This window comes from Geotrypetes seraphini, chromosome 7 (genome assembly GCF_902459505.1).
Source record: "Geotrypetes seraphini chromosome 7, aGeoSer1.1, whole genome shotgun sequence".
In the NCBI taxonomy this organism is placed as follows: Eukaryota; Metazoa; Chordata; class Amphibia; order Gymnophiona; family Dermophiidae; genus Geotrypetes; species Geotrypetes seraphini.
The window spans coordinates 140,420,404-140,448,305 of record NC_047090.1 but is presented as its reverse complement, the minus strand read 5'-3'; the positions used below and the strand labels follow the sequence as shown (position 1 = coordinate 140,448,305).

At 41.8% G+C, this 27,902-nt stretch overlaps 1 protein-coding gene across 2 annotated transcripts in view; it reads right to left on the bottom strand.

Annotated features, from left to right (window-relative positions):
- Positions 1–1,192: 1,192 nt before the first annotated feature.
- The window catches only part of KTN1 (kinectin 1), a 270,856-nt gene continuing 244,146 nt past the window's right edge, over positions 1,193–27,902 (bottom strand). For both annotated transcript variants that reach the window (XM_033950824.1, XM_033950825.1), the window contains 7 exons: positions 27,509–27,580; positions 26,691–26,774; positions 25,907–25,990; positions 21,161–21,244; positions 16,896–16,988; positions 4,801–4,921; positions 1,193–1,693 (listed from right to left, as the gene is read on the bottom strand). In XM_033950824.1, the coding sequence (XP_033806715.1) occupies positions 1,689–1,693; positions 4,801–4,921; positions 16,896–16,988; positions 21,161–21,244; positions 25,907–25,990; positions 26,691–26,774; positions 27,509–27,580 (543 nt within the window). In that variant the 3' untranslated portion in view covers positions 1,193–1,688. The remainder of the gene's footprint in view (positions 1,694–4,800; positions 4,922–16,895; positions 16,989–21,160; positions 21,245–25,906; positions 25,991–26,690; positions 26,775–27,508; positions 27,581–27,902) is intronic.

Sequence of the window (27,902 nt, the reverse complement as noted above, 5' to 3'; positions counted from 1 at the left end):
ATGCATGAGATAGATTTGCATCTCAAGGAAGCAGTGCATGCAAATCCATCTCATACATTTTCATGGTGGAGATCCTGAAAACCTGACCTGGCTCCGGCTCTCGAAGACCGGAAATGCCTACCGCTGCCTTAGCCCATTGTCAGCATTCCTGCATTCTAGTACTGATGGACCTTTGGTCTATCCCAGTATGGCAACACTTATGTTCTTATGATATATGCCTTTGCTGCTCCTCTGAAGCTGCTGCCTTATGTGAGCACCTAGTTTGCCAGTTCATAGACAAAATCGCGGAAGACAAAGGCGCGCGCTGACAACTGAGCGCAAGACGGAGGCGCGCGCCAAAGAAAATGAGTTTTTAGGGGCTCCGACGGGGGGTTTTGTTGGGGAGCCCCCCCCCCCCACTTTACTTAATACAGATCGCGGCGGCATTGTGGGGAGTTTGGGGGGTTGTAACCCCCTCATTATACTGTAAACTTAACTTTTTCCCTGTTTTTAGGGAAAAAGTGAAGTTTTCAGTAAAATGTGGGGGGTTACAATCCCCCAAACCCCCCACAACGCGGCGCGATCTGTATAAAGTAAAGTGGGGGGTTCCCCCACACACACCCCCCCGTCGGAGCCCCTAAAAACAGTTATTTTCTTCGGCGCGCACCTCCGCACTGCGCTCAGTTGTCGGCGCGTGCCTTTGTCTTCCGCAGTTTTGACCTGACACCAGTTTGCCTAATGGTTGGGCCATGGCTGCTAGTGTGTTTAAATAACCAGTGGCTTATTACAGACTTTTCTACCATTTGTTAACCTTGGCCCACACTACCTATTGTGATGTATGGACTCATCAAATTGATTAACGTAGGCTACTGTCCTGGGTGCTGTGTATGACAGACAGACTACATTTATGATAAATAAACACACATATCAATCTCTCAAATGTGCACTCTGCTTAAGACTCCCATAAACTCATCTCTAATTCAGAATGTAGCTTAATTTATGTGTCAACACACAATGGTTATATTTATGCCCAGCCATACATACTACAATTTATAAAACAATAGTACTGAAAGCTGTAAATGGTTTATATGACTTAAAACTTGTATTTTTCTGTATAGACTTGCTCCCTTGGATGGATTCAAGTAGATAGCCTTAAACCTGCTTAAGAAACAAGCGATTCTTGGGGCTAGAAATTAGCTACAAAAGACAAACAGTGAATAATAAGCATCCCTTTATTTGCTGACACCATTACAAAAAATGATTAAATTAGCAAAAGAAAAGGAGTGTTTACTTGAGGCTGAAGTCAGAGGCAGCTACTCCCAAAATATATTTAAGTAAAACAGTGTGCATCAGTATTAAAGATTACATTTCTTACATTATTCTCTTTACCACGTTTCATTCCTCTGAATAAATTTTATTGAGCAAAATAAGATTAATTACATTTTTGTTGTATCTTCAGGAACATAAAGATTGTAAGTAACCTAACAGATTTTCTTAGAAAACTAAACTCCCAAGCCATCTGTAAAGTTGTGTCCTTTGTTTTATTTTTTTTATATTTTAAAATCAGTAGTCTAATAAGGATTAGAAAAAAGACAAAGTTCTGCACAGTGTCTGACAAAGTAGAAAGGGTGAAAACATAAATAAGGCTTCAATTTGGCAAAATATAATACAGTGCCTTCTGCTACCCTCAAAATTAATCCTTGGTGACTTTATCCTGCAAAAGAATAAAAAAAAAATGAATAGAATTTCTTAAGTATTACCAAGTGAACAAATATTCTGGCTCTACCTTAACAGTAATTAACATGGTTTGACCCAAAAGAGGAATAGTTATCTGACAGACTGCAACTCCAGAGAAGTAGAAGAGAAAACGACAATACAGTACTTAGATCTCAGTCAGACTAGAATATAAGAACATTTAAAATACAAAATTTTTAAATGGTACTGTATATGCAAGACAAGAGATATATTGTATTTTTTTTTAGTTATTTTGATGTCCTCACTATCCACTGCAATACTGACTACATTTTCAACAAACATTATTCATAGCTAAAATCTTGTCTCAGCTACATCTGATTTTGTTCAGTTTTGCAAAATTCTTTTAACACTGATCTCACATACATTCTTCCAACCATACATATGATCACAGCAGAATCTGAAACAATACCATTAACTTTAGGTAAACAGGAGATGAGCTATGTTTCATCTTTCATTAAATACTTCTGACCAAGTACCCAAGTAAACACAGATGCTAAAGTGAGTCATTATTGTTACCTGAAAGATTAAATTGGTTCTGTCAGAGAACTGAAAGTGCCTATTCAAAACTGAGGAGTACAAACAAACATTTTGTGATATTTAAAAGATTTAGATTTAACAAACACGTTTGGTTGATGGCTAATTTGCATAGCTGGTTATCCTGCACGCCAGTTCATGAGCTTTCAAGGACCAGAATTTGACAACAAAGTTCAAAGATTAGAGCCCTATATTTAGAAGTATATTTATTCTTTAAACTGATTGATGGTTTATAGTATGTTTCATTTTATTTAATATCCTGCCAATCTTGAACAACTGAAGTTCTAAAAACAGAAGAGGGCAACTCAGGAAGGACAAACTGTCACATTAAGATCAAACTGGGAATGGAGGTTTATAACTTTTGTTTCAGTTAAAATAGGGAATTTATGACTGTTCTCCGATTCTCAAATTAAAGAGTGATAAATCACCTGGACCAGATGGTATACATCTCAGGGTACTGAAAGAAATGAAACATAAAATTGCTGATCTGTTGTTAGTGATCTGTAACCTGTCACTAAAATCATCTGTAGTACCTGAAGATTGGAGGGTGGCCAATGTTACACCAATTTTTTAAAAGGGTTCAAAGGGAGATCCTGGAAATTACAGACCAGTAAGCCCAACCTCAGTGCTGGGCAAAATAGTGGAAACAATTATAAAAAAATAAAATTGTAGAACATGAAGACAAACATAATTGAGTCAGCATGGGTTCAGGCGAGGGATGACTTGCGTCACCAAATTCCTTGACTTCTTTGAAGGTGTGAATAAGCTTGTGGTTAAAGGTGAGCCGGTTAACGCAGTGTATCTAGATTTCCAGAAAGCTTTTGATACAGTTCCTCATGAGAGACTCCCAAGAAAATTAAAGTCATGGGATAGGAGGCAATGTTCAATTATGGATTAAGAGTTGGTTATCAGACAGAACATAAGAATTGTCGCTGCTGGGTCACACCAGTGGTCCATCGTACCCAGCAGTCCACTCCCGTGGCAGCCCTTAGGTCAAAGACCAATGCTCTAACTGAGTCTAGCCTTACCTGTGTACATTCTGGTTTAGCAGGAACTTGTCTAACTTTGTCTTGAATCCCTGGATGGTGTTTTCCCCTATAACAGCCTCCGGAAGAGCATTCCATTTTTCTACCACTCTCTGGGTGAAGAAGAACTTCCTTATGTTTGTACAGAATCTATCCCCTTTTAACTTTAGAGAGTGCCCTCTCATTCTCTCTACCTTGGAGAGGGTGAACAATCTTTCTTTTTCAATCAGTTTCCTCTTTTCAAGGAAAAGAGGCCCAGTTTCTCTAATCTCTCACTGTATGGCAACTCCTCCAGCCCCTTAACCATTTTAATCGCTCTTCTCTGGACCCTTTCGAGTAGTACTGTGTCCCTTCTTCATGTATGGTGACCAGTGCTGGACGCAGCATTCCAGGTGGGTTAAATGGCCATTTTTCTCAATGGAGGATGGTAAATAGTGGTGTGCCATAGTGATCTGTCCTGGGACTGGTGATATTTAACTTGTTTACAAATTATCTGGAAAATGTAACTATGAGTAAGGTGATTAAATTTGCAGATGACACTAAACTGTTCAAAGTTGTTAAAACACATGCAGACTGTGAAAAACTGCATGCAGACTAGGAAATTGGAAGACTATGCGTCCAATGGCAGATGAAATTTAATGTGGGCAAATGCAAAGTTTGCACATTGGGAAGAATAATCCAAATCATAGTTAATGGATGCTAGGGTCCACCTTGGGGGTCAGCACTTAAGAAAAAGATTTGGATGTCATCCTGGACAATATGCTGAAACCTTCCGCCTAATGTGCAGCAGCAGCCAAGAAATCAAACAAGATGCTAGGAATTATTAGAAAAGGGATGGTAAACAAGGCTAAGAATGTTATAATGCGACCTCACCTTGAGTAATGGTTTCCTTATCTGAAAAAAGATATAGCGGCACTAGAAAAGGTTCAAAGAGCAAACAAGATGATAAAGGGGATGAAACTCCACTCTTATGAGGAAAGATGAAAGAGCTTAGGGCGCCTCAGCTTGGAAAAGAGATGGCTGAGGGGAAATATGATCAAAGTCTACAAAATCCTGAGTGGTGTAGAACAGGTACAAGTAGATAGATTTTTTACAGCATCAAGATTTACAAAGACTAGGGGACACTCGAAGTTACAAAATAATACTTTTAATAACAATAGGAGGAAATATTTTTTTCACTCAGAGAATAATTAAGTTCTGGAATGCATTGCCAGAGGATGTGGTAAGAGCAGTTAATGTAGCTGTTTTTAAAAAGGTTTGGACAAGTTCTTGGAGAAAAAGTCCATAAACTACTGTTGAAACAGACTGGGAGAAGCCACTACTTGGCCTGGTTCGATGACATGGAATGCTGCTACTATTTGGTTCTTTGCCAGGTACTTGTGACTTGGATTGGCCTCTGAAGATGGGATACTGGGCTAGATGGACCATTGGTCTGACCCAGTAAGGTTATTCTTATGTTCTTATCAACTATTTTTACTTTATTCCTAACAGATGACTGCTTTCTTACCTACTGTTTGATAGTGTTCATGTCCTTTTGTAAGTTGCTGGTTCACTGCCTGAAGCAGCTGTTGTAACTGAATCACAGTCTGATTCAAACTTGCTGACACCTTCTCTTTTCTCTCAGATTCCTGCAGGAAATGCACATGATGAAAACTAACACAAAAAAGCCATACATTAATTTACACTGCAAAGGAAAATCCTATTGCAGAATCATCAAACAGCTGAAAGGAATCTCAGCACTGTAATACCATAACTGGGCTTTCATTATTGTAATTGTTGCTATAAAAATAATTTGCCGAGTAATCTGCTAAGTTATACAATAGAGAATGACATGGGTATGGGTTCCTGCGATAAATCGCAGGAATGGGAGCAAGGATTTTTACTGCCCCATGGGAGCAGTAAAAAGCCTTGATCCCACAGTAAAAAAAAAATAAATCTTGCCCAGGTTGGCATCTCCTCCTCAGCTCTCTTTATGCCTATTTTACCTTCAGGAGCTGAAGCCTCAGCCACACCATACAGAAGAATCTTCTGAGGCCTGCACCAAAGCTTTCCTTCTGCTGACGAGTCCCTCCTTGATATAACTTCCCTTTGTGGAGAAAGGAAGCTGAAGCACAAGGAAAGCTTCTGGGCTGCCAAAGACAGCATGTTTACCTTACTTATACTGTTGGTGGCCCGAAGAGTGAAAGAGTAGCTACCAGGAAGGAGAAGCATTGGATCCCTTGCAGTGGGGTGGGGTTGGAATCCGGTCTGCAGCGCAGGCCGCGAGCCGCCACTGGCTCACAGGCTAGAGAATGACACGGTGGCGGTTTACCCGTGGCCACCGGGTTTAGCCACGGGTAACCCGCCAAAACGGGGAACGAAAACTAGCAGTCGCTGCGGGGACGGGGACAAGGCCATTCACCGCCCCGTGGAGCGATGAATGGTCTTGTCCCTGCAATGAGGCATGAAGGATCGCGCGGTCCCCGCAGCCCACACCCGCCTGCCCAATCGATCCTAGTGATTAGCCAGCTCTCTCCCTTCTCCTCACCTTAGTTTGTAGGTTTTCTTTTTCGGCGACCCGCACGCTATCAAAGAGCCGCACACCCACTGCTGCTCAGTTTCGATCTTCTGCTCTAACGCAACCGGAAACAGGAAGTTGCAGCAGAGCAGAAGATTGAACACTGAGCAGCCGCGCATGCGCGGCTCTTTGGGAAAGCGTGCAGGTCGCCGAAAAACAAAACCTACAAACTAAGGTGAGGAGAAGGGAGAGAGCTGGCTAAACACTAGGATCGATTGGGCAGGCGGGTGGGGGCTGCGGGGATCGTGCGATCGCCCGTGTTCCCGGCTCAAACTGGAAGGAGGGAGTGAAAGGGAAAAGGATTCTGGGCCAAGGGGATGAAGATGGAAAGAAAAACCCACAGCAGGAAAGAAAGGGAAGGACAGGCAGGTGAGCCAGATGCTAGAAGCAGGGGGGGAGGAAGAAAGAGGGAAAAAAGCTAGATAGGGTTGAAAAGAAGAGACACACTGGTATAGAAGAGGAAGATAGGGGAAATCTGGACACAGGAAGGTAACAGAAAGAGGGGAAATTATGTGCATGGGGCATAGGGACAGAGACATAAAGGGGACATGCCATGGGGATGGTATATGGACACAGGGGGGGGGGGCGCAATGGCAGATACATAGGGGAGATATTAGAAATGGGGAAAATAGGAGCACAGAAGCGAGATGATTTGTGGGGATGGGACAGGGACCGAGCTCGCAGGCTCCAGTGGCTTGCACAAATTACATTGTAACGTGCCATGAAAATAAGAGGGAGGAAGGTAGATAGATAGGCCACGCGAGAGGAGCTGAAGAGTGGTAGAAAGGAACAGATGGTAAAGGAGGGAGGAAAGGGTGGTGGTGGAAAGGAATAAGACAGACATTGAAGGAGGGTGGAGAGGAACAGACCCTGAAGGGAAATGTGGAAGACAGAATGGGAAGAAGACAGATGCCAGACTATGGGGGAGCGGAGGGAAGAAGATGGGTGCTAGACCAATTGGGAGGGGGGGGGGGGTGAAGGGAGAGGCACAGTAACAGCAAATGGAAGACGCAGAGAGAAGACACACAGTGGATGGAAGGAATTGAATGAGAAGATGTGGAAAGCAGAAACCAGACAACAAAGGTAGAAAAAAAATTCTATTTATTTATTTTTTGCTTTAGGATAAAGTAGTATATTAGTTGTGTTGATAAAAATTTATAAACAAAGCCCTGCCAGCTGAACATCTCTTTCTCTAGTTCAGCAACAGGAACTTTGATTTATAAGAAAGGAATAAGCTAAATATTACAGTACTAAGGCTTATATGGATGCAGCGTGGACGGTGACGGGGCGGTGAATGGGATGGCAGTGGCGGTGACGGGGCGGTGAATGGGATGGCAGTGGCGGTGACGGGGCAGTAAAAGGGATGGCGGTGGCGGTGACGGGGCGGTGAAGGGAACAGCGGTGACGGGGCGGTGCAAAAGATGGTGGGCCGGGGACAGGGCGGTGACGGGGACAGATTTTTTCCCCGTGTCATTCTCTATCACAGGCCTTGCAATGAAAACCACTGCCTTCCAGATTAAATTTTAATAGATAATGAGCTAAAGAACAAAGTAATGGAAGATTAGGTTCTTATTTTTGGTAATTTTCTTTCTGCAAGTCCCTTACAGAATCAATATTAAAGGGTGTTTCACCCCAACCCGTAAACCAGGTCTTACAGAAATCCACACATTTTTCTCTCCATTGCTCCTCCCACTTGACTAAAGAACACAGAGGCCCCTGTAGTCGAGTCCAAAAGCTACAGAAAATCACTTGACTAAAACAGACAGAAAAGGGGCGCGGGGAATCACCCCTCTATACAACAGCGTTCTGCTCTGCTCTGCAAGATAAAAGAACAATTAATGAACAGGCAACAAGAAACATAGGCAAGAACATGGTAACAACATGGAACCAACCTGCCATGTGCAACAAGCACAAACTGGAAACCTGCCTTCAATAGAGATATGGATTCGTTCATACAGAATTCCCCATAGAGCATGTCTGCTGGCTGGAAGATACTAAAGCCTAAAAGGAGAAACTTCCAAGGCAGAAATAGGCAGGCGATACTGATATAGACAGAGTAGACAAAGGGTGGGCTGTATTGATTCCATAAGGAACTTACAGAAAGAAAATTACCAAAGGCAAGAACCTAATCTTCCATTCTTGTACAATCCCACTTTATTCCGGGACCAGTGGTTTATTTCCGTCCACCCACCAGGATCTGTAGGAAGCCTCACAACTTCAGAGGTTTTTGCCCCCTCCACCTCATACCTCATCACTGAGCATGCTCCCCTGCTCACCAGTTCTTCCTACAGGCCAGGCTGTAGGAGTTTATCTTTTCTGCTCGTGTTTAATTTCGTGGTATTTCAGTATTTTTCGTTCGCAGTTTTCACCCTCATGCTGTGAAGGTTCCCTGCGGGGACATCCTTGACTGTGGGAAATCACAGACCTCTAGAAAAAGTCTACTTCTGGGGGATTTCCCTGCTTGTCAGTAAGCTCCCTGGACAACCTACACATTAGATCGATACTCCGGGACTGTTCCCTTGGGAGCTTGCTCACCCCAGATTTGTCCTCTAGTGGGTAGAATGCATTCCTCTGACAGGCATCTGTGCAGCATGTCCAAGAGTAGCAGAGGTCTCTGGCCATGGTGGTCAGGCCAGTGGGGCAGTCAGAAGACTTGAAATTCAGATTTCCATTTCACTGAGGCAAAGGATCCACCGGTGAGCTGTTTTCAGCTCTAGCTGCAGTTTCTCTCATTCAGCACATTTCACAGTGAGTACATTGCTCGTAAGCATTCTACAGAAGATGTCAGTCACAGTTTTTCAGCACCTCCTCCTTCTCCCCCATCTCTGCTGCCCTCTTCAGTTCATACCAAAGTCGGTAGCAGCTCTATAGGAAGAGACAGGAGGAGGAGGAAGAGTACAGGGAACTCCCCGAAACCAAGTGTCTAATCTGCTCAGATAAATGTAAAATAATTGCTGAACAAACAGTAATATAAATAAAACAATAACAAGCCTCTGAGAGGAAACATGTTAAACAAGAACATAAAAGCCTGAACATTTATGGCGCTCAAACATTCCACCCTTTTTTCATAATCCCATAGTCTGACTGACAGGAAAATTTTTAACTGTGAAGCTGACCATGACGCTTAAGACAGAAAGCAGGTGTATCAGATAACTGCTGAGTGGGGGGTTCAGTATACCATTCCTATCTACTGGAAACGATATTATCAAGGTAAGAACCTAATCTCTTTTTACAGTACAAAAGGAATTGTATGCTGAACTGTAGGGACGTACCCTAAGCAGTCCCCAAACTTTTGGGTAGAAAAGAGGAGTCTGCACATAAGACTGAGGACCCAAGAGTGGCATCCTCCCATGCTGCTATGTTCACCCTGTAGAATTTGGTTCAAGTATGAAGGGAAGACCAAGTAGCTAAATCTCCTCAGAAAGAATTGCCCGAGCTTCTGCTCAAGAGGAGGCCACTTCCCTTGTCAAATGTGCTTTTAAGGAGACAAGTGACTGTTTGCAGTAACTGATGCAGCCAAAGGATATAGCTCTATGAATCAATCTAGAGATGGTAGCCTTGGAGGTGGGTCTGACTTGTCTCACCTGATTAGTTAACACAAAAAGATGGTCTGAGAGATGACACTCATTGGTTACTTCCAGGTAATGCAATAGTATTGTTCTGATGTCCAAAATCTTTAAGGCCTTGTCCTTTTTCTTGGATCCTGTGGGGTGAAATGCTGGCAGTAACGAAATGCTGCCGAAATGATCTTCAGTAGAAAGCAAGAAACTGTCCACAAAGTCACTCCCACTTCCATGATCTGGAAAGATGGATCTCTGCACGACCGGGCCTGAAATTCTGAGACTCTCCTAGCAGAAGTAATTGTCACCAGAAAGACTGCTTAACTATCAGATCCATAAGAGAAACTTCCTGTAAGGATTCTTACAGGGCTCTGCTGTGTCCCTGTAAGACTACATTAAGATTTCAGGATGGAAATGGTGCTCAAATCGGAGGTCATAGTCTCAATGCAACCTTCGTGAATCTGACTACGTCCAGGTGGACTGCTAGCGAAGCTCTTTTCTTTCAGCCTCGAAAGCAGGAGACTCCTACACCTGAATCCTAAGGGATGCCATCACCATTCCTTGTCAAGGCCAACCTGCAGAAACGCAAGTACGAATGAGAGCATTGCCCGGCTCTAGCTTCTCTTTCCTGCACCAGCGTTGAAATATCTCCAAATGTCTTAGCATATACTGAAACCATTGTCGGTTTTTTGGCTTTAAGCAGAGTAGCAATGTCTACTTCTGAGTACCCTTTGTGGACTAGTACTGCACACTCAAGAGCCATACTATAAGATCAAAGCATCCTGGATCTTCTAGGGCAATCGACCTGTGAAAGAAAGTCTGGATGTACCTGGAGATTAAGATTTGGCTCCTTTTGTAGGCATATGAGAGCCAAATACCATGGGTGCCTTGGCCAATACACCGCTATGGGAACCTCTGGTTCCATATGATAAGCTATGTGGTGGATCATCAGGCCTATCATGAGCCAAGGAGGAAACACATACAACATCTCGGTCTCTGGCCATGATTGTACCAGGGCATTAGACCTGCACTTCCATGCTCTTATTTTCAACTAAAGAACCTTTCTGCCTTCTTGGTTTTTTTGCAGTTGCCCATGAGGTCGAACGTCGGTTGACCCCCATCTGCTCACAATAGCCTGGAAGGCTTGCACAGACAACATCTACTCCCCTGGATACAATGTTTGCCTGCTGAGATAATCCACTTGAACATTGTACATTCCAGCCACATGCATTGCCGAGATCACCTGCAGGTGAGTTTCTGCCCAACAGAACAACCTTTTTGTCTCCCTGTTGTACTGGAGCGCTCCTGAGAGCCAACAGCCAATCTTCAGAGGGAGTGTCGTGAGAGTTGGCATCATTGTGGTTTTTTGGCGGGCACTGCAGAGTGGGATCTTGAACCTTGGTTCCTCCTGAACCCAGAAAATCTCTGTCTGGAACCTGGAAAGGCTCTCTGAGTGGAGGCTGCAATGGAATATTAATGAGAGTGCCGTGAAAGGACCCCCTGGCTCTGGCCTCTAGGTGCTCGTGGTCTGCTTGCTGTCAGGTATAGATTTTGGCCTGTGATCCTTCTGGCCCTGAGATCATCTAGACCCTTGCCAAACAGCATCTGTTCTCTAAAAGGGAGTCTGCTCAACATCACCCACTGTCTGATCCAAAGCATACAACAGGCGGTGATTGAAAAGGCTGATACTTTCCCCATGACTCTAATAATGTCATAGAGGGCATCCACTATGTAGTCTATGTCTGCCAGCACAAGCTGAGGCAGGGGCTCTGAGTCCATCAGGCTCTGGTTTCTTAGTCTAGAGTGTGAGGTCCGTGCCACGAACAAGGCCATGGCTGCAGCTTTGACTCCTAAGTCAAAGCCTCAAACTACCTCTTGAGGACCATATTTATTCATTTAAAACCATCCCTCCCTCATTGAATAGGGCAGAGTGTTTGGTCACCTGGGCTACCAGGGAGTCTACACTAGGCATAGTAAACATTTGCCGGAATTCTTGATCCATGGGATACAGTTTAGCCATGGTTTTTGCCATTCTCGGGGAGCCTTCAGGGATCTCCCAAGGCTCTGTGATTAAGACCCTCATGTCCGGGTACCATAGAAAAGACATGGGTTGAACCCAAACCCTGCTGAGTAAAAAATACTATGAAGACAGTGTTTAAAGAGGGTCTATTTTTAGTTCTCAGAGTGACTTAGTAATGATCCCAATTAGCTTCAAGGATCTAAAAAGTTGGCAGACAGAGGTATCTTCCTGATCCACAGCCAAAAACTCTTGGTCCTCTGGGAGGTTGTCACCCATCAGGGACAGTAAAGGGATCATACCTGACCCTTCGTCCTCTGAGTCCCTATCTGAAGGATCATTTATGGAGGAAGTGCTTTGCTTTTATGGAGGAAGTGCTTTGAAACTCCAGTGAGGTCTGAGTGATAGTCTACTCACTTGCAGACTGAACCAATGGACTTCTGCCTTGTGCATAAGCCTTCAGAGGAGATTAATAAATTATGGGGTAAAGACCTGAGAGACCAAGTCTCCTTGCCTTTAGGGTGGAACAGGCATCTTTTCTTGGGCTACAAAGCTTCTACGCCCTTGTGATGCAGAGGTGCTGTCTCGGGAGTTTGGAATATATTTTACTCCCCAACGGGCTCATCCGCCTCTTTCCACCCTAGAGGTCTACGTAAGGGCTAAACCCGAAGCTCCCGCCCTTACTTTTCATGCCACACAGTATATGGCACACAGATGTTCTTCAGTTGCCCATCCAGCACAAATAAGGCATGATATAGGGGTATTAGGGTCTGAGGACTCATCAATTTTGAGGCAAATTGAGGTGTTTTAAGAAAGTTTGAGAACTTAGAAAAAAAAAATTGGGAAATCCATGATGGCCACTGCGGCGCATTTAAAATGCTTCAGGGCCGATCAAAAATCACTCAATAGGATTTGGGGGGAGAGGGGAGAACAAGGCTAACTGTTAAAATAGTCAAATCACAGTTTTTCAGACCCCCCCTCCCCCCCGCACACACACTTGATTTTCTCCATAGGCTATCACAGTCTGTATTCACAGAACATATAAAAAATTGGTTAAAAACCGAAAACCTAGACTGTCTCTTCCTCACAGAAACCTGGTTAATCTCAGACACAGACCCCAGAATAACAGAGGTATGCCCGCAGGGGTACAAAATAACAGTGACCTGCAGAGAGAAAAAAAGAGGAGGAGGACTAGCAATAATATTCAAAGACTCCCTAACCCTAAATATACAAGAAAAAACATCCACCACACAAATGGACTTCCTTGCCTGTCATCTCACAAGCTCCACACTAAAAAACTCACTAGCATGCATGCTCTGTTACATAACACCGGGAAATTGGACCACAACGAGACCTGAATTTGAAAACTTCATCTACCAAAACTCCTTAACAGCAGAATATAACCTTATCCTAGGAGACCTAAACCTCCACCTAGAAGACCCAAAATCCACACCAGCAAAAAACTGTCTAGCATTTCTCAATGCCTTATCCTTCCAAATCCTAGACCCACAAACCACTCATGAAAAAGGACATCAACTAGACATTGCAGCCTTCATGACCCACCAATCAACCACCCAAGTAATTCAAACACCCAATGGAACCTGGTCCCCATCCCTCTGGTCAGACCACTACACCTACAATTTCAGCATTAACTGGACCAAGAACAAAACCACACCTAAATCCCAAAAAATAACATACACCTCACGCAAACATATCGAGCCAACTGTATTCTGGAAAAAAATAGACGAAACACTCCAGGACTGCGACCCAAAAGACTTCATCTCTCACTGGAATTTTCTAGCCACCAACACCCAGGACGAACTAGCCCCACTACAAACCAAAACTAGAACCAGTAGAAGATCAGACCAATGGTTTGACAATGATCTGCTCCAACTTAAAAGACAATGCAGAAGATTAGAAAGAAAATGGAGAAAAACAAACCTAGATCAAACGAAAACCGCCTGGAAAAAAACTAACAAACAATATAAAATCCTACTAAAAGACAAGAGAAAAACTCACTACACAAACCTTATAGGCACAGAAACCCAAGATACCAAAAAACTATTCAAAATATTAAAAGACCTAACGGACACCAAACCCTACACGACCACTAACAACAACCCAACCCCCTCAGCCACCCTTCTAGCAGACTATTTCAAGAACAAAATCACTAACGCCAGAGCCACCCTCAACTTTACCCCATCCCACCTAAACGAAATCACAACCCAACCCACGGATAAAGAATCTACTACAGCGGACAGAACATGGTCTCAATTCCCCAACATACAATGGTCCGAATTCAATAAACTCTACAAAAAATACAGCCACGCCTCCTGTGACCTCAACCACTGCCCAGCATATCTCCTTACCACCTCCAGTATAAAATTCCGTACTCTACTTCTGCAATGGATACAAACAACACTCACAGATGGCTTTTTCCCTACTGACTTCAGCGAAATTATCATCACCCCAATTCAAAAAGACCCAAAAGGACCAACAGACCAACCATCCAACTTCAGACCCATTGCCTCTATACCGCTATATGTCAAAATTACAGAAGGCCTAGTAGCCAAACTCCTCACAAACTATCTAGATGACCATAACCTACTCCACCCCATGCAATCAGGATTCAGAACTAACTTCAGCACAGAGACACTCCTGGGCTCCCTTATGGACACAGCCAGACAACACCTCAGCACAGGAAAAAAAATGCTTCTCATACAACTGGACCTAACTGCAGCATTCGACCTAGTTGATCATAACATCCTTCTCCAAATCTTGGATGCAATAGGTATCTCAGATACAGTATATTCTTGGTTTGAAGGCTTCCTAAAATCCAGAACCTACAGAGTAAAATCAAACAAAGAAAAATCAGATCCTTGGTCAAACCCTTGCGGCGTACCACAGGGATCCCCACTATCCCCTACTCTCTTCAACCTATACACTGCCTCTCTCGGGGCATACCTGGATAACCTAGGCATTACCACCTATAGTTATGCGGATGACATCACCATCCTCATACCATATGATCAGCCAAAGACCACCATGACAAACATAATACACCAAACAATAGAAACAGTTACAACCTGGATGAAAGAACACAAACTAAAACTCAACCCAGATAAAACTAAATTCATCCTCCTCGAAAATGACAAAGTCCCAACTATAACCAATTTAGATCTTAACTCAATCAACTATCCAATCCAAACCACCATAAAACTACTAGGAGTGACAATAGACAGATGCTGCACCATGCAACTGCAAATAAATAAAACCATACAGAAATCCTTTGCAATAATGAGAAACCTGAGACAAGTCCGGAAATTCTTTGAAAGATCACAATTCCAGCTCATAGTGCAATCCCTAATCCTAGGATTGCTAGACTACTGCAACATCCTCTACCTCCCCTGCCCTGCCACGATGACCAAGCAACTACAAACAATCCAAAATACTGCTCTGAGACTCATCTACTCACTGAGGAAACATGATCATATCACAGAAGCCTACATCAACTCACACTGGCTACCAATCCAAGAAAGAATACTATTTAAATTCTACTGCATGATATTCAAAACCCTAAATGGATACAGCCCAGCCTACCTAAACAATCGCCTCATCCAAGCAACCTCAACCAGACATAGAAAAACGCACTCCCCTTTCACACCTCCCCCGATCAAGGAAGTAAAACGGTCAAAACAATACGACGGCCTCCTAGCCACTCAAGCTGCAAGAATGGATAACCAAATCTCCAACCTACTGTTAACCACCCCAGACTACAAGATTTTCAGAAAACAAATAAAAACTATACTCTTCAAGAAAGCCCTGAAACAGTCCTAACCACACCCACTCTTAAAACCTCTTACTCTTAACAACACATTTACCTATCAAATGCTATCTAAAACCCATAATTTCACCATATTCTTACCTCCTAAAGACCTCCACTTCCCTTTGGTAACTCTTTATCCAATGTTTATTACCTAAAAAAATTCTATATCATCGCTTATTCTATTCCTTTAATTTGTATGTAATTCCTGTTTTTTAGTTGGAATGTAATCCGCCTTGAACCGCAAGGTAATGGCGGAATAGAAATCACTAATGTAATGTAATGTAATGTAATGTAATATGAAGAAAAAGGTGCTGCAGCCTGCCTCAGCTCCTTGAGAGTAGCTGGATCTGGAGGGATTTTCTGCCTCAATCCTCCAGTCAGCTATCACGCTGAGAACATTGAGCTGCCAGTCGGATCTCAGTCAGACTGAGCCTCCACCCTCCAGGTTGTAGCAACCTACAAAAAGAGAAAGGGAGAGAAACCACAGCCAGCAAAATGAGCACCCCAAAGGATGCTATTCATGCCTAACAGCCTGAGCTCAAGCTCCTGACCAAGTCAAGGAAGCAAGCAAATGCTGAGGGCCCAGAACCCTGAGCGCCACAAATATTCAACAGGTTGGCTGAACAGGCCCCCAAAGACACAGCCTGTCCTGGAGCTGCGTAAAAAATGCAAACAACCAAAAATGACAGCAAAAATAAAGAAAGGGAGCAGTTCAGAGCACCACCTTCCTGCAAAAGGAAGAACTGAAGAGGGCAGCAGAGACTGGGAAGGAAGATAAGCTGAAAAGCTGTGATTGACATCTTCACAATGCTCACAAGCAGGCATGGACAACCCTACGCCATTCCTATTGCACTGGAAACATGATTTTAATTTAAGTAAATATGTGAAATGAACCACAAAAGAGATTAAAAACCAGAGAAAACCAAACTAAAAATCTTTGTCCTTTGCACATATCCTCATAATCTTTCGTCAACATAGACAGGGCAGGGACGGAGAAGAGACAAACTTTGTCCCTGTATCATTTTCTAGGAGAGATATGCTGGACCTGCAAAAGGGGGGGGGGTGACTGGAGTTGGAGGGAATGTGCTGGACCCATGTGGGATATGGGGGGGGGGGAGACTGGAGCTGGAAGAAAGGGAGACATATGTTGGACCTGCAGGAAGGAGGAGAGAGAAGGGAAGGGAAAGAGATATATTGTTGAAGCAAGGGGATGAAGAAAGAGGAAGTTAAATACTTAACTGAACACAGCAAAGGGAGGAAGGAAAGAGAGAGGGCAAGAGACACATTGGTGTAAGGAAGTAAGAGGGGAGAAGCTAAACACAGAGATAAGCAAAAAAAGGAGAGATGGCGTTTATGGATGGGAGTATAGAGATACAAAGGGGAATGCTGAATAGGGGTGGTAAATGGACAATGGACAGAGGGGCAATGCCAGACATGGGAGGGTATATGGACACAGAGAGAAGATGGCTAGATATGGGAGAGAATAGGAACAGAGAAGGGAGAAGATGGACTTGGGAGGGCACAGGGACACAGAGGAGTGATGCTGGACACAGGGGGAGGCGATGATTATAATGATGATGAAGGCAGGGAGATGGACACCTCATTTCTTAGTTGAACAGAGAGTCTAAAAAGAGAGACTCACCATCTCAGAGGAAACACTGCTGTTCGCAATAACACTGGAGTCTCCAGCAGCTTTCACTATTTCTGACTGAATAAGATCCAGTGACTGCTGAGCCTGTACAGAGAGAACAGCAGAACAAAAAAGATCAAACAAAGAAAATTATGACAGATTCGTACCTGCTCAGTTCTGCAAACCATCCGTTTACTATAAAGAAGTATTTCCTTATAGAGAATGACACGGGGACAAATTTTTCCCTGTCCTCGTGGGAACTCATTTTCCCGTCCCAGTGAGTTTTTTTTCCTGCTCTCGCCCCTGCCCTATTCCTGCAAGCTCTGTCCTCATTTGCACAAGCCTCAAACACTTTAAAATCATAAGTGTTCAAGGCTTGTGCGATTAAGGTAGAGCTTACAGGAATGGGACAGAGACAGGGACAAAACTCACGGGAAAAGGATGGCGGGGGTGGGGGGCAAATTTGTCCCTGTGTCATTCTCTCTGTTTCCTTAGATTATTCCCATTTATTCTTTCACCCACCTCATATAACTCTGTTTCAGAGCCTCCTTTCCACTGAAAGAGGCCCACCTTGGAGTTATTTAGATGTCTATTATATGTCTGCATTTTACCTGTCCACTAGGGCAGAGGTTCTTAACACGCGGTACATGTACCCCAGGGGATACGTGGCACAGGCACTGTATGTCTCCTTACTTCCATCTACCGTCGTATACCTCCCACCTTCCTCTTTTTTTTTATTTCTCTCTGGAAAAGAAAGTGATGTAATTACAGGTAAACAACAAAAATTTCCTTGATTTACTCATGAAACAAAAGATAGCCACAAAAATGTGTATTCTGAGGAATAAATTAGGACATCCCCACATATCCTCACTCAAATCACACATCAGATGCACATGATTAGAACATCATTACTCAGCATTTTGAAGGAGGTTTTCCCTACTTAAACCTCAAAAATTTAGTATGATGTGCTCATGACTGCTGCAGTGAGAGTGAACACCATGGTGAGATTAAAAGAGCTGTCTGAGGCCTTCCAAAAGAAGATTGTAGCAGTTTTAAGTCTGGTAAGGGATTTAAAAATATCTAGAAAGAATTAGACATTAGCCATTCCAAAGACCAGAAAATAATATACAAGTGGATGACTTTCCAAACAACTGCCAACAGCACAGGTGTGGCCCCCAGAGCAGACCGCAATATGCTAAAAGAAGTCTCCAAAACCCCTAAAATGTCATCACGGGACCTACAGCATGTTCTTGCTACTGGTGATGTGAAAGTGCATACCTCTACAATTAGAAAGAGACTGCACAAATTTAACTTACATGGGAGATGTGCAAGGAGGAAACCTTTGCTCTCTAAGAGAAACATCAAGGCCAGACTGAAGTTTGCCAGAGAGAACATAGACAAACACCAGGACTTCTAGAATAGTGTTCAATGGACAGATGAGTCTAAAATTGAATTATAGACATCATAAAAGAGGACATGTTTGGCGTACACCAAATACAGCATTCCAGGAAAAGAACTTCATACCAACTGTGAAGCATGGAGGTGGAAGTGTCATGGTTTGGAGATCCTTTCCTGCAGCAGGACCTGGCCAGCTTACCATCATAAAATCCACCATGAATTCTACCATGTATCAGAGGGTGCTTGAGGAACATGTGAGACCATCTATAAGAAAATTAAAGCTGAAGCAGAACTGGACCAACACGACAATGACCCAAAACATACCAGTAAATCTACCAAAGACTGGCTAAAAGCTAAGAAATGGAGAGTCCAGGAGTGGCCAAGTCAAAGCCCTGATCTTAATCCCATTGAGATGCTGTGGGGTGATTTGAAAAGGGCTGTACATGCAAGAAACCCCTTAAACATCTCACAGCTGAAAGAATTTTGCATTGAGGAGTGGGCCAAACATTCCTCAGACCGATGTCAGAGACTGGTAGATGGCTACAAGAAGCATCTCACTGCAGTTATTTCAGCCAAAGGGGGTAACACTAGCTATTAGGGTGTAAGGCATCCTCGTTTATTCCTCAGTTAGAATACACATTTTTGTGGATATCTTTTGTTTCATGAGTAAATCAAGGAAAATTTTTGTTGTTTACCTGTAATTACATCACTATTCTTTTCCAAAGATAAATAAAAAAAGATTTTTCATCGATATGTGAACATTTCTTAAGAAAGAACTGAATATTTCATGGAGTGTCCTAATTTTTTCACAGGACTATAAATTACTTCTCAGACTCACAGACTACCAGCTAGCAGAAGAGTATGCACATGAGCTAACGGCATGCACTTTGCTGAAGGGCATACCCACGGGCTGAATCTAAGTGGAACACACAGATATGCTTGTAAAATTACACATTTCCATCATTTATGCACATAAATGTTAACAACTAAATACAGGCACTTCAACAATTGGCTCACACAGGGCTGTGGAGTTGATACACCAAACCTTCAACTCAGACTCCTTTATCTACTAACTCTAACTCCTACTGGTATGACTTTCTTTTCAAAGAACATGAGGGAGAACGATGTTTTCTTTTCAAATCAGGTGAGGGAGAACGATGCTTTCTTTTTGAACCATGTGAGGAAGAACGATGCATACTGATCTTTGAGCATCAAGAGAAGGAAGAGGAATAATGATATTCGAAGAACTGTATCAATGCCTCGATGGAGAACTGGACCTGTAATGTCTAGGCGTGAAGCATCAATTCCATTCCAAAGAAGTAGTTGCAGTACTGCTGGATCTAAAAGGGCTTAAGCTGATGCTGGGCTGGTACCGAGGGAGTCGATACTGGGATAAGCAATTTGAAAGCATCACCCAACTTCACTTGGAAAAGAGCAATGAGCTTTTCACAAAAGGAAAGCACCAGTACCTCTGGCATATCTGCTGGTACCATTGGTGCTGTGGCTTGCCTCGGAGAGGTTGACCTCGATGAGGATGCACACCTCGATGTTGAGGTAAGCCGTAAAGGTGGTCATCGCTGCTTGGCCTGCATCAAGGGACTCGATGCAAGATTGACCTGCGACACCGATTGGAAAGCTGGTGGTTTCTTAGCTGGCTTACCAGACGGAGCGAGGTCTCCCAATGCCAGTGTCGATATCGATGTCTTTGATGTCAAAGGTTGTGATGTCTTGTCGATGTCCATGCTTGTCCCGAATAACTTCTGCTGAAGTTTGCGGCTATTGATGAAACGTTTCTGTAGGGTAGATCAACGAGCAAAGGATTCTACCCGGTGTTCAGGCCAAGGCACTGCAAGCACCAACTAAGTGGGTCAATGATAGAAATTGGCCTTTGGCAACTGCAACACTTTTTGAAGCCCGTTAACAGCCTGGACATGGACGAATAGACCACATCAGCCAAGTCAAACTCAAACAAAACTCTCAACGGCAAAAGTCACGAGGAAAAGAAAGAAAAGAAAAGAATCTTCTCTTTTTTAATTTTTTTAGAAGAAATATAAAGAAATATTTATTTATTTATTCAATTTTCTAAACTGTTCTCCCAAGGGAGCTCAGAACGGTTTACATGAATTTATTCAGGTACTCAAGCATGTTTCCCTGTCTGTACTGGTGGGCTCACAATCTATCTAATGTACCTGGGGCAATGATGGGATTAAGTGACTTGCCTAGAGTCATAAGGAGCAGCATGGATTTAAACCCATAACCTCAGGGTGCTGGGGCTGTAGTTTTAACCACTGCATCACACGCTTGAGTGGGAAGGCAAATGGCAAAAAATTGAACAATGTTCAGAGACATGACTTCTTAGCTCCGTGGAAAACTAAGAACTGAGGAACCGCGAGCCTATGTCGGGCAGGAAGGCACTCATGCATACGCAGTGCGAGCAGTTCGCAAATGTTCTCAAGTTCTTAAAGTGGCAATACACTTTTAAACTTGTTCATACCGTGGCTCTGTGGATGACATCACCCACATGTGAGAATATGCTGCCTGCTTGTCCTGGGAGAGTGTGGCGCAGTGGTTAAAGCTACAGCTTCAGCACGCTGAAATTGTAGGTTCAAACCCATGCTGCTTCTTGTGACCCTGGGCAAGTCACTTAATCCCCCCATTGCCCCATGTACATTAGAGAGATTGTGAGCCTGCCGGGACAGACAGCGAAAACTGCTTGAGTACCCGAATAAATGCATGTAAACCATTCTGAGCTCCCCTGGGCAAATGGTATAGAAAATTGAATAAATAAATAAATAAAAAATAGTTATCCTAGTCAGTGACTGAATATTTAGTAAAACAGATCATTAATAAAAATAGTAGTTTGCCATGTTTCTTCTTACCTGATACAAGTCACCAGCTACTTTCTGTCGTTCACTCTGCTCACCTTCCAGTTTCATTAGTGTTTCATTTAATTGGGTTTTAAGCTGTAGAACACAAAAAAGAAAAGTTGCTAACAATTATACAAGTAAGCAGTACCATCTAGGTGCCAGATTGTCATTCATAATCGCCAATCATTAAAACCGAAGTGTGATGCCCACCTCACAACTCAAATTACTTTGCCATCTAAGTCAGGCAAAGAGAGGCTAAAATTATTTGAATATTCTATGATTCTCATCACTTCCGTAGGGGATAATGGGTGCTTCGTGGTGAATGTCATATTTATATGCACTTAAATTGGAAATCATCAATGTATCAAATCTCCCAATTTGTGGAGATCTTTATTTTTTGAGGAATTGGGGTCAATTGTCTCTCTCAGAAAATAACAGCTTTTTAGCGCTACACAGATACTAAACTATAATTTGTTTTGGATCCCAATCTTGACTGGGTATTAAAAGTTCTTGTCAAGATACCCTGTTCCTGAATTGTAAAATCAGGGCATTTCCTATAGTTAAGACCACTCTGAAAAGGCATCAACAATTTTTGATGTTAAGACTGCGATTGCTTCAACTGAGAAGTCTTTTTTTTTTTTTGTTTAAATTTTTCCCCTGTAAATGTGCCATTTTAATTGAAATATATTAAGTATATTTTTTATGATCCTGAACATATGAATATGTCTAACTCCGCTGATACCATCTACATCTATTCTATAGTTTGATACAGTTGGCTAAGTTCTCCCTCTCACTATTTTAGTTTATTAAAGAAGTTTTTTTCCATATTTTGTGCCTAGTTTTTATAGAGTGGTGGTTTAATTCAGCCATGGTTATTTCTTTTGTTGCTGTAATTTATTATACCATCTTTTCCTGTAACAAGAGTTAGCTTCTTGGATTGTAATTATAAATTCTTACAAATAAAAAAGAAACTGAACAGTTTTGACAATTAAACAGTTTTAACATTTTTTTCTTCCAAGTGCAACAAAATAATTATATTTTGGAACATAGTTGACATGATAAAATATTGTTGGTTTTTTCCATTAAGTGCTATGCTGGTCTCTGGAATTTTTGTCTCAAGCATCTTACTTGTATCAAGTCCTAGCATCAATCACTGCAGAAGACTATTGCAACAGTCACCTCAAATAAAACTCTGCCTGTTCAATTTCTACCTTTTTTTTTTTTTTTTTTTTACAACTTTGATTAATCCACTTTTACTCAAAGAGAATATGCCTATTCAATTAGGACATCTGTTAAAGGGATCAAATGTGGACCCTCTAGACTTTGTGCTAATTAAAGACCAGAGGCCAATATCCCCCTCAAAGCAAACATGGTTGAGGCAACAGTGAGCATTCAATTGCAGAATTATCTGTTCTAGGATCAGTTTTTGAATACAAATCAATCCGGATTCTGTTCCCATCATAGTACACAAACAGTTTTGCTGGCTTTGATGACTACCTTGAGAACCAATTTAGACAAAGGCGTATCAACTTTAGTGATGCAGTTGGATCTCTCAGCTACCTTTGATCTTGTTAACCATGATATTTTATTAGAGAAATTAGCTAGCTATGGAATTTCAGAGACAGTTCTAAAGTGATTTTTTTGGATTTAAAAAAAAAATTAAACTCTCAACCTTATCAGGAATAAATACCAGTCTAATCCCTGGCATATGGACTTTGGTGTGCCATAGGATTCACCCCTGTCACCCATTCTCTTTAATGTGTATCTGAGTTAAATGTTCTCAGTTTTGAAGGATTAAAAGATTCTCTATTCTGCAGACGCTATTATTTCCAGTAGCTCAGAATATTCAAGAAATGATGTAGCTAATGAGAATAGTGGTTGTAAAAATCTCAGACTGGATGCTTCTGAATGGGTTAAAAAAGTTAGCCCGGAAAAGACCAATGTACTCTGGGTAGCAAATAAGGAGGTTGAATGTCTGCAGATAAATATAAAATTAGCTTCAGCAGAAGTCACTTTGCAGACTGATACTAAGATTCTAGGAGTGAGTCTAGATTCCAACTTGATGACAGAAAAAAACAAATAAGGTAGCAAGAAAAGCTCTCTTTCAATTAAAACATCTCAAACAAATTAAGCCAAATTAGAAGCATCACAATTTAGAACAGCGTGTTACAATCTATGGTACTGTCTCAGATTGACTATTATAATGCCACTTTGCTGGGTCTACCAAACCAACAATTTTGTTGAGTCCAAATAATTCATAATACAGCAGCTACATAGGAATGGAGAAAAACATTTCTTTCATTAAGAAAAAAGACTATTAAAATGGGGGTGACCTTTTTGCTGGCACACGCATGTAAATGCCTGGTTCGGTATGCAGGATCTAAATATACCTTTTATTCCCCAGAATAATTGAAGGACTTTCTGGATCTAAAAAAAAAATTATTAAAGACTAATTTTGGGGATTAGAAGTTAATGAAGGGGGGTCACACTAGGCCAGTTGTCTCAAACTCGAGGCCCACAGGTCGCATGCGGCACACCAGGTACTATTTTGAGGCCCTCGGTATTATAAAGAATGATTCTTTATGGAAAACCTGTGCCTTAAGTGTCCAGCGGTCACATCCAGCGGTTGCTGTAACCTCATGCAAGCACTTTCCTGCGTCTGTACGTGATTGTGAAGTGGAGTGGAGAGGACAATCGCGTACAAATGCAGGAAAGCACTAGCGTGAGGTTAAGCAGTGAGGTGGGCAACGCTCCAGAATGTAAGGTAACCACTGGAGGCAGTACAGCTTGTATGTGTGTCCGGTGCTGGAGGAGGTGAAAGCTGAAGGCGGTTGTGGACGCGACCACTGGACACTTAAAGCATAAGTTTTCCATAAAGAATCATTCTTTATAATACTGAGGGCCTCAAAATAGTTGGTTCAAAATCTTGTCTCTTGCAGTTGATACTTTGATAGTTTTTCACTTTCTGCATGTTGCACTGCTTTCAACTGTGTATAGCTGAAATTATCAGAAGCAATTAAGGAAAGATTTATAAACTATAACGAGTTTTACCTCATGCAAAGTTGTCATTTCTTTAATAAGACATTAACTATTTTTTCTGCAGCCCTCCAAGTACCTACAAATCCAAAATGTGGCCCTGCAAAGGGTTCGAGTTTGATTTTCCTTTAGTCTGAATACTTTTAAACTCCATTAATTCATTTGTTCACTCCCCACAAATTGGTCTAAGGAAGGGCAAAATTTAAAATTCCTTGAGGAAATAAAGTTTCTTATAAGATGGCTTGTTTCTGAGTTTCATGTGACAAGAATTTTGTCTTGTGAATTTTTTTTTGAAATGGTAATAATAATAATAAAAAGAAAGCAAGAACACAGAGATTCGCTAGCTCTATGAAAATTTGGCAACTACAAAGAACTACAAGCCCACAAGAAGAAACTTCTTCTCTTCATGGTTCAATCTGAATCTTAGGATATTGAAAAGGAAAGTACGAAAAGCAGAGAGAACCTAGTGTAAGACTAAGACCCAAATTCTATACATGGTGCCGGCGGCCACCTTAACAATGGCTGCCAATCGTGTGTCAATCACGCGACAGCGCTGTTTATAGAAATGGTAGGTGCTGGAAATGTAGGCCAGGGTTTTCAAAACTTACATTTCTGGAGCCTACCTTTCACGTGAATTTCCCCAAAGGAGACACTTTAGGACGCCTAAAGCCACTTCCAGTGTTAGCCATGTCTACAGTGGCATTAGGCATAGTAAAGCACCTCTTTAGGCATGATGCAGGTGCCATCTTTTTAGGCGCCAGTAGGCATCTTGAATTTTTTTTTTCTTTTAAACCACTGAAAGGTGCACGCATTGTACATTTTGACATTTATAGATGGTCCCTACTCGGAAAAGCTTACAATCTAACTTGGACAGACAGACATGACATATAGGGTTGGGGATGCAGAACCCAAGGTGAGAGCAGTTAGGAGTTAAAAGCACTCTCAAAGAGGTGGGTTTTTAATTGACCCTTGAACATTGCTAGAGATCGAGTCTACCGTAGGGATTTGGGCAGCTTGTTCCAAGCATATGGTACAGAAAGGCAGAAGGAACATGCTAACTGTGGATGCAACCCATTCTGAGCTTTCGGAGAGGATGGGCTATAAAACTAAAGTAAATAAATAAATAAATAAAACATCACTTCAAGCAGGGGACCCTGGTAATACACTACTATTGGACAGTACTAATGGAGCAGGCATTAATTTGACGTGGTTCTCATGGGGTATTTCCAGTAGCAGCTAATGTTGGACACCATTGCCAGGAACTCCTCCATTACTGCTACTTCGGCAGGAGCCCCTGGCAAGGTAGAGTTCCATTTTCCCCAAGACTATTTATCAAACCCATGGAAGAACACCATGCTGCTATATAAAAGCACTCCAGAATTGCTCCAAACTTAAGTGGAAATATTTCAGATTAACTGACAGCCTGCAGCCTAGCTGTATTTTGAAAGATTTAGTCTGTGTATTATGAATGAAGATCAAAACAACTGAAAATATATTAGATATGGTTGATATATGTAGTATTAGTCAAAGCAGCTAACACTTTTGAAAGGAAAGTGAAGTAATACACAAACTGAAAAAAATCATTATTCAACTGAAACAGCAACATATAAAATGTTATCAAACAGAAGTGGTTAGCAGATAGCGCTAAAGTCTTCTTTCTCCACATGTCAACATAATGCAGTCACAGCCTTCCTTATTCACTGTGGAGCAAATGCTTCTTACCAAATTTAGTTCTTCATTCTGTCTTACTGCTTCAGAATATGAATCATCAAGTTTTTTCTGCAATTCAGTCAATAGTTCTTTGAGCTGAAACAAAGTTTTACAGTTTGAGGTTTATCTCTTTTTCACTGTTCTGGTTTCTCTCTCTCTCTCAGCTATTCATTTACCAATCACCACACTATGAAGTTCAGTACAAGCACAAACGTTTAATTAGAGGAAGGGCTGTGGTTCACTGGTTCAGCTGCTGCCTCTGCACCCAGAGGTTATGAGATCAAATCCCAGTGCTGCGCCTTAGTCACTTAGTGAAATGCCAAAGCAACAAAAAGGTGGTATACAAGTCTCTATTCCCCTTTCCCTTTAAAGTAGCACTTCAAGCACGGGGCACTAATGCTCAAAAGCTAAGATACAATAAATTCCTGGAAGCTCTTCAACTTTGTCTTAATTAAAACAAAAACAGTACTCAATAGTGACACCCATCCCCCATTTTACTTTCAAACTATTTTTTATTGATGACATCTGATTTCAGAAACAACAGTAGTCTTGAGTTCCAATAAGTTATACAAACCTTCTGCAACAGCAAAGTCAACAGGAATAAATATCTAGTCATCAAACTTTTTTAAACATTAACAAACCTCTACCCACCCTCCCTCATGTCAACCCCTCCTCTACACGATATCAAGGAGAGATAGGGCCCTGGATTCTTATGGGCCCTGAATAACAACGTACTGGAGGACCCTTCCCCCATTTTAATGCTAAAGAAAAAAATTGAAGGTGTCTCCATGTTTACCTCTCTGACTTCTGAGACATATGTGGTACGCTCAAGTTCAGCCTTCTCAAGCTCAGTTTCCAAATGTTCTCTCTCTCTCTTAAACTGGAAATAAAAGTATATACAAAAACAGTAAAACACTAATGGAGAAGATATCATATAGAAGTCTTGAGAAAATCAACTTCTGCTATGCTCGCTCACCTGGGAAACCTACTCTGAATGTTCTATTCAGTCTTTACTCACAGTAACAATACTCATTTCTGACCTTTCAACTTCATCCCAGAGGCCAAAACCACAGTCCTGACAATGAGCTAACAGTCTTAAGTCACTTCCTTGGAGAGCATCATAAATGATTCTACACTCATTGAAAAACAGACTCCAAATTACTTTTGTTTTACATGAAGGTGCTTCATGGGAACAGATGAGATGACGACTCGTACTCAAATACTTTATCACCATGATAAAATGACAATCTCTATTACTAGCATAAGATATAAAATTTAATGACATGAACCAAATAAGCCTTTGTTCTTTATAAAAGAGGAAAATAAACTTTCTTCCATTTAACTTTTGGGACCTGTTCTCAGTACCACATTAATACTTTAGTTCCACTCCTATGTTCTTGCTGGAGAACATGGTGGTGGTCCTAACTGTGATGTAATGTGTCTGACTATTTCAATATTGCAGTACGCTACCAGATGAAGGTCTCCCCACCTCCTTTGTAACTAGGAGATATGTTCCTGGATAGATCTCAATTGAGTTTCAAATGATTCCCATTAATCGAATTTTAGAATGCTAGGTAAGTAGCTTAAGATGGTTTATATGACCCTATAACCTACATTTTCAGTTTCTTTGTTTCCTCGTCTCAGTTTCATAATCTCCTGTTCCAGGGAATGAACTGAAGACTGCATCTGCAATTATTAAAATACAAATGAAACTATTTAAGACACCACAATTTGTTAATACAGATATATTAACCACAATGTTTGATCCAGGTTTCATACACATAACACAACACACACTGTCACTATATTTGACTTCTCTTGAAACCTGTTTTTTTTTGTTTTGTTTTGGTTTTTTTTAAGCAATGGCTATGCTATTTGTTTTTCCTGTGATTGACATAAAAATTTATAAACTGCTGAAAGCCATTGCAGAACGGAAACAGGATCCATGTGGTTCATGTATGGTTTCATTTATCAACTTTGATTTAGTAAATATGACTCCTACAAACAC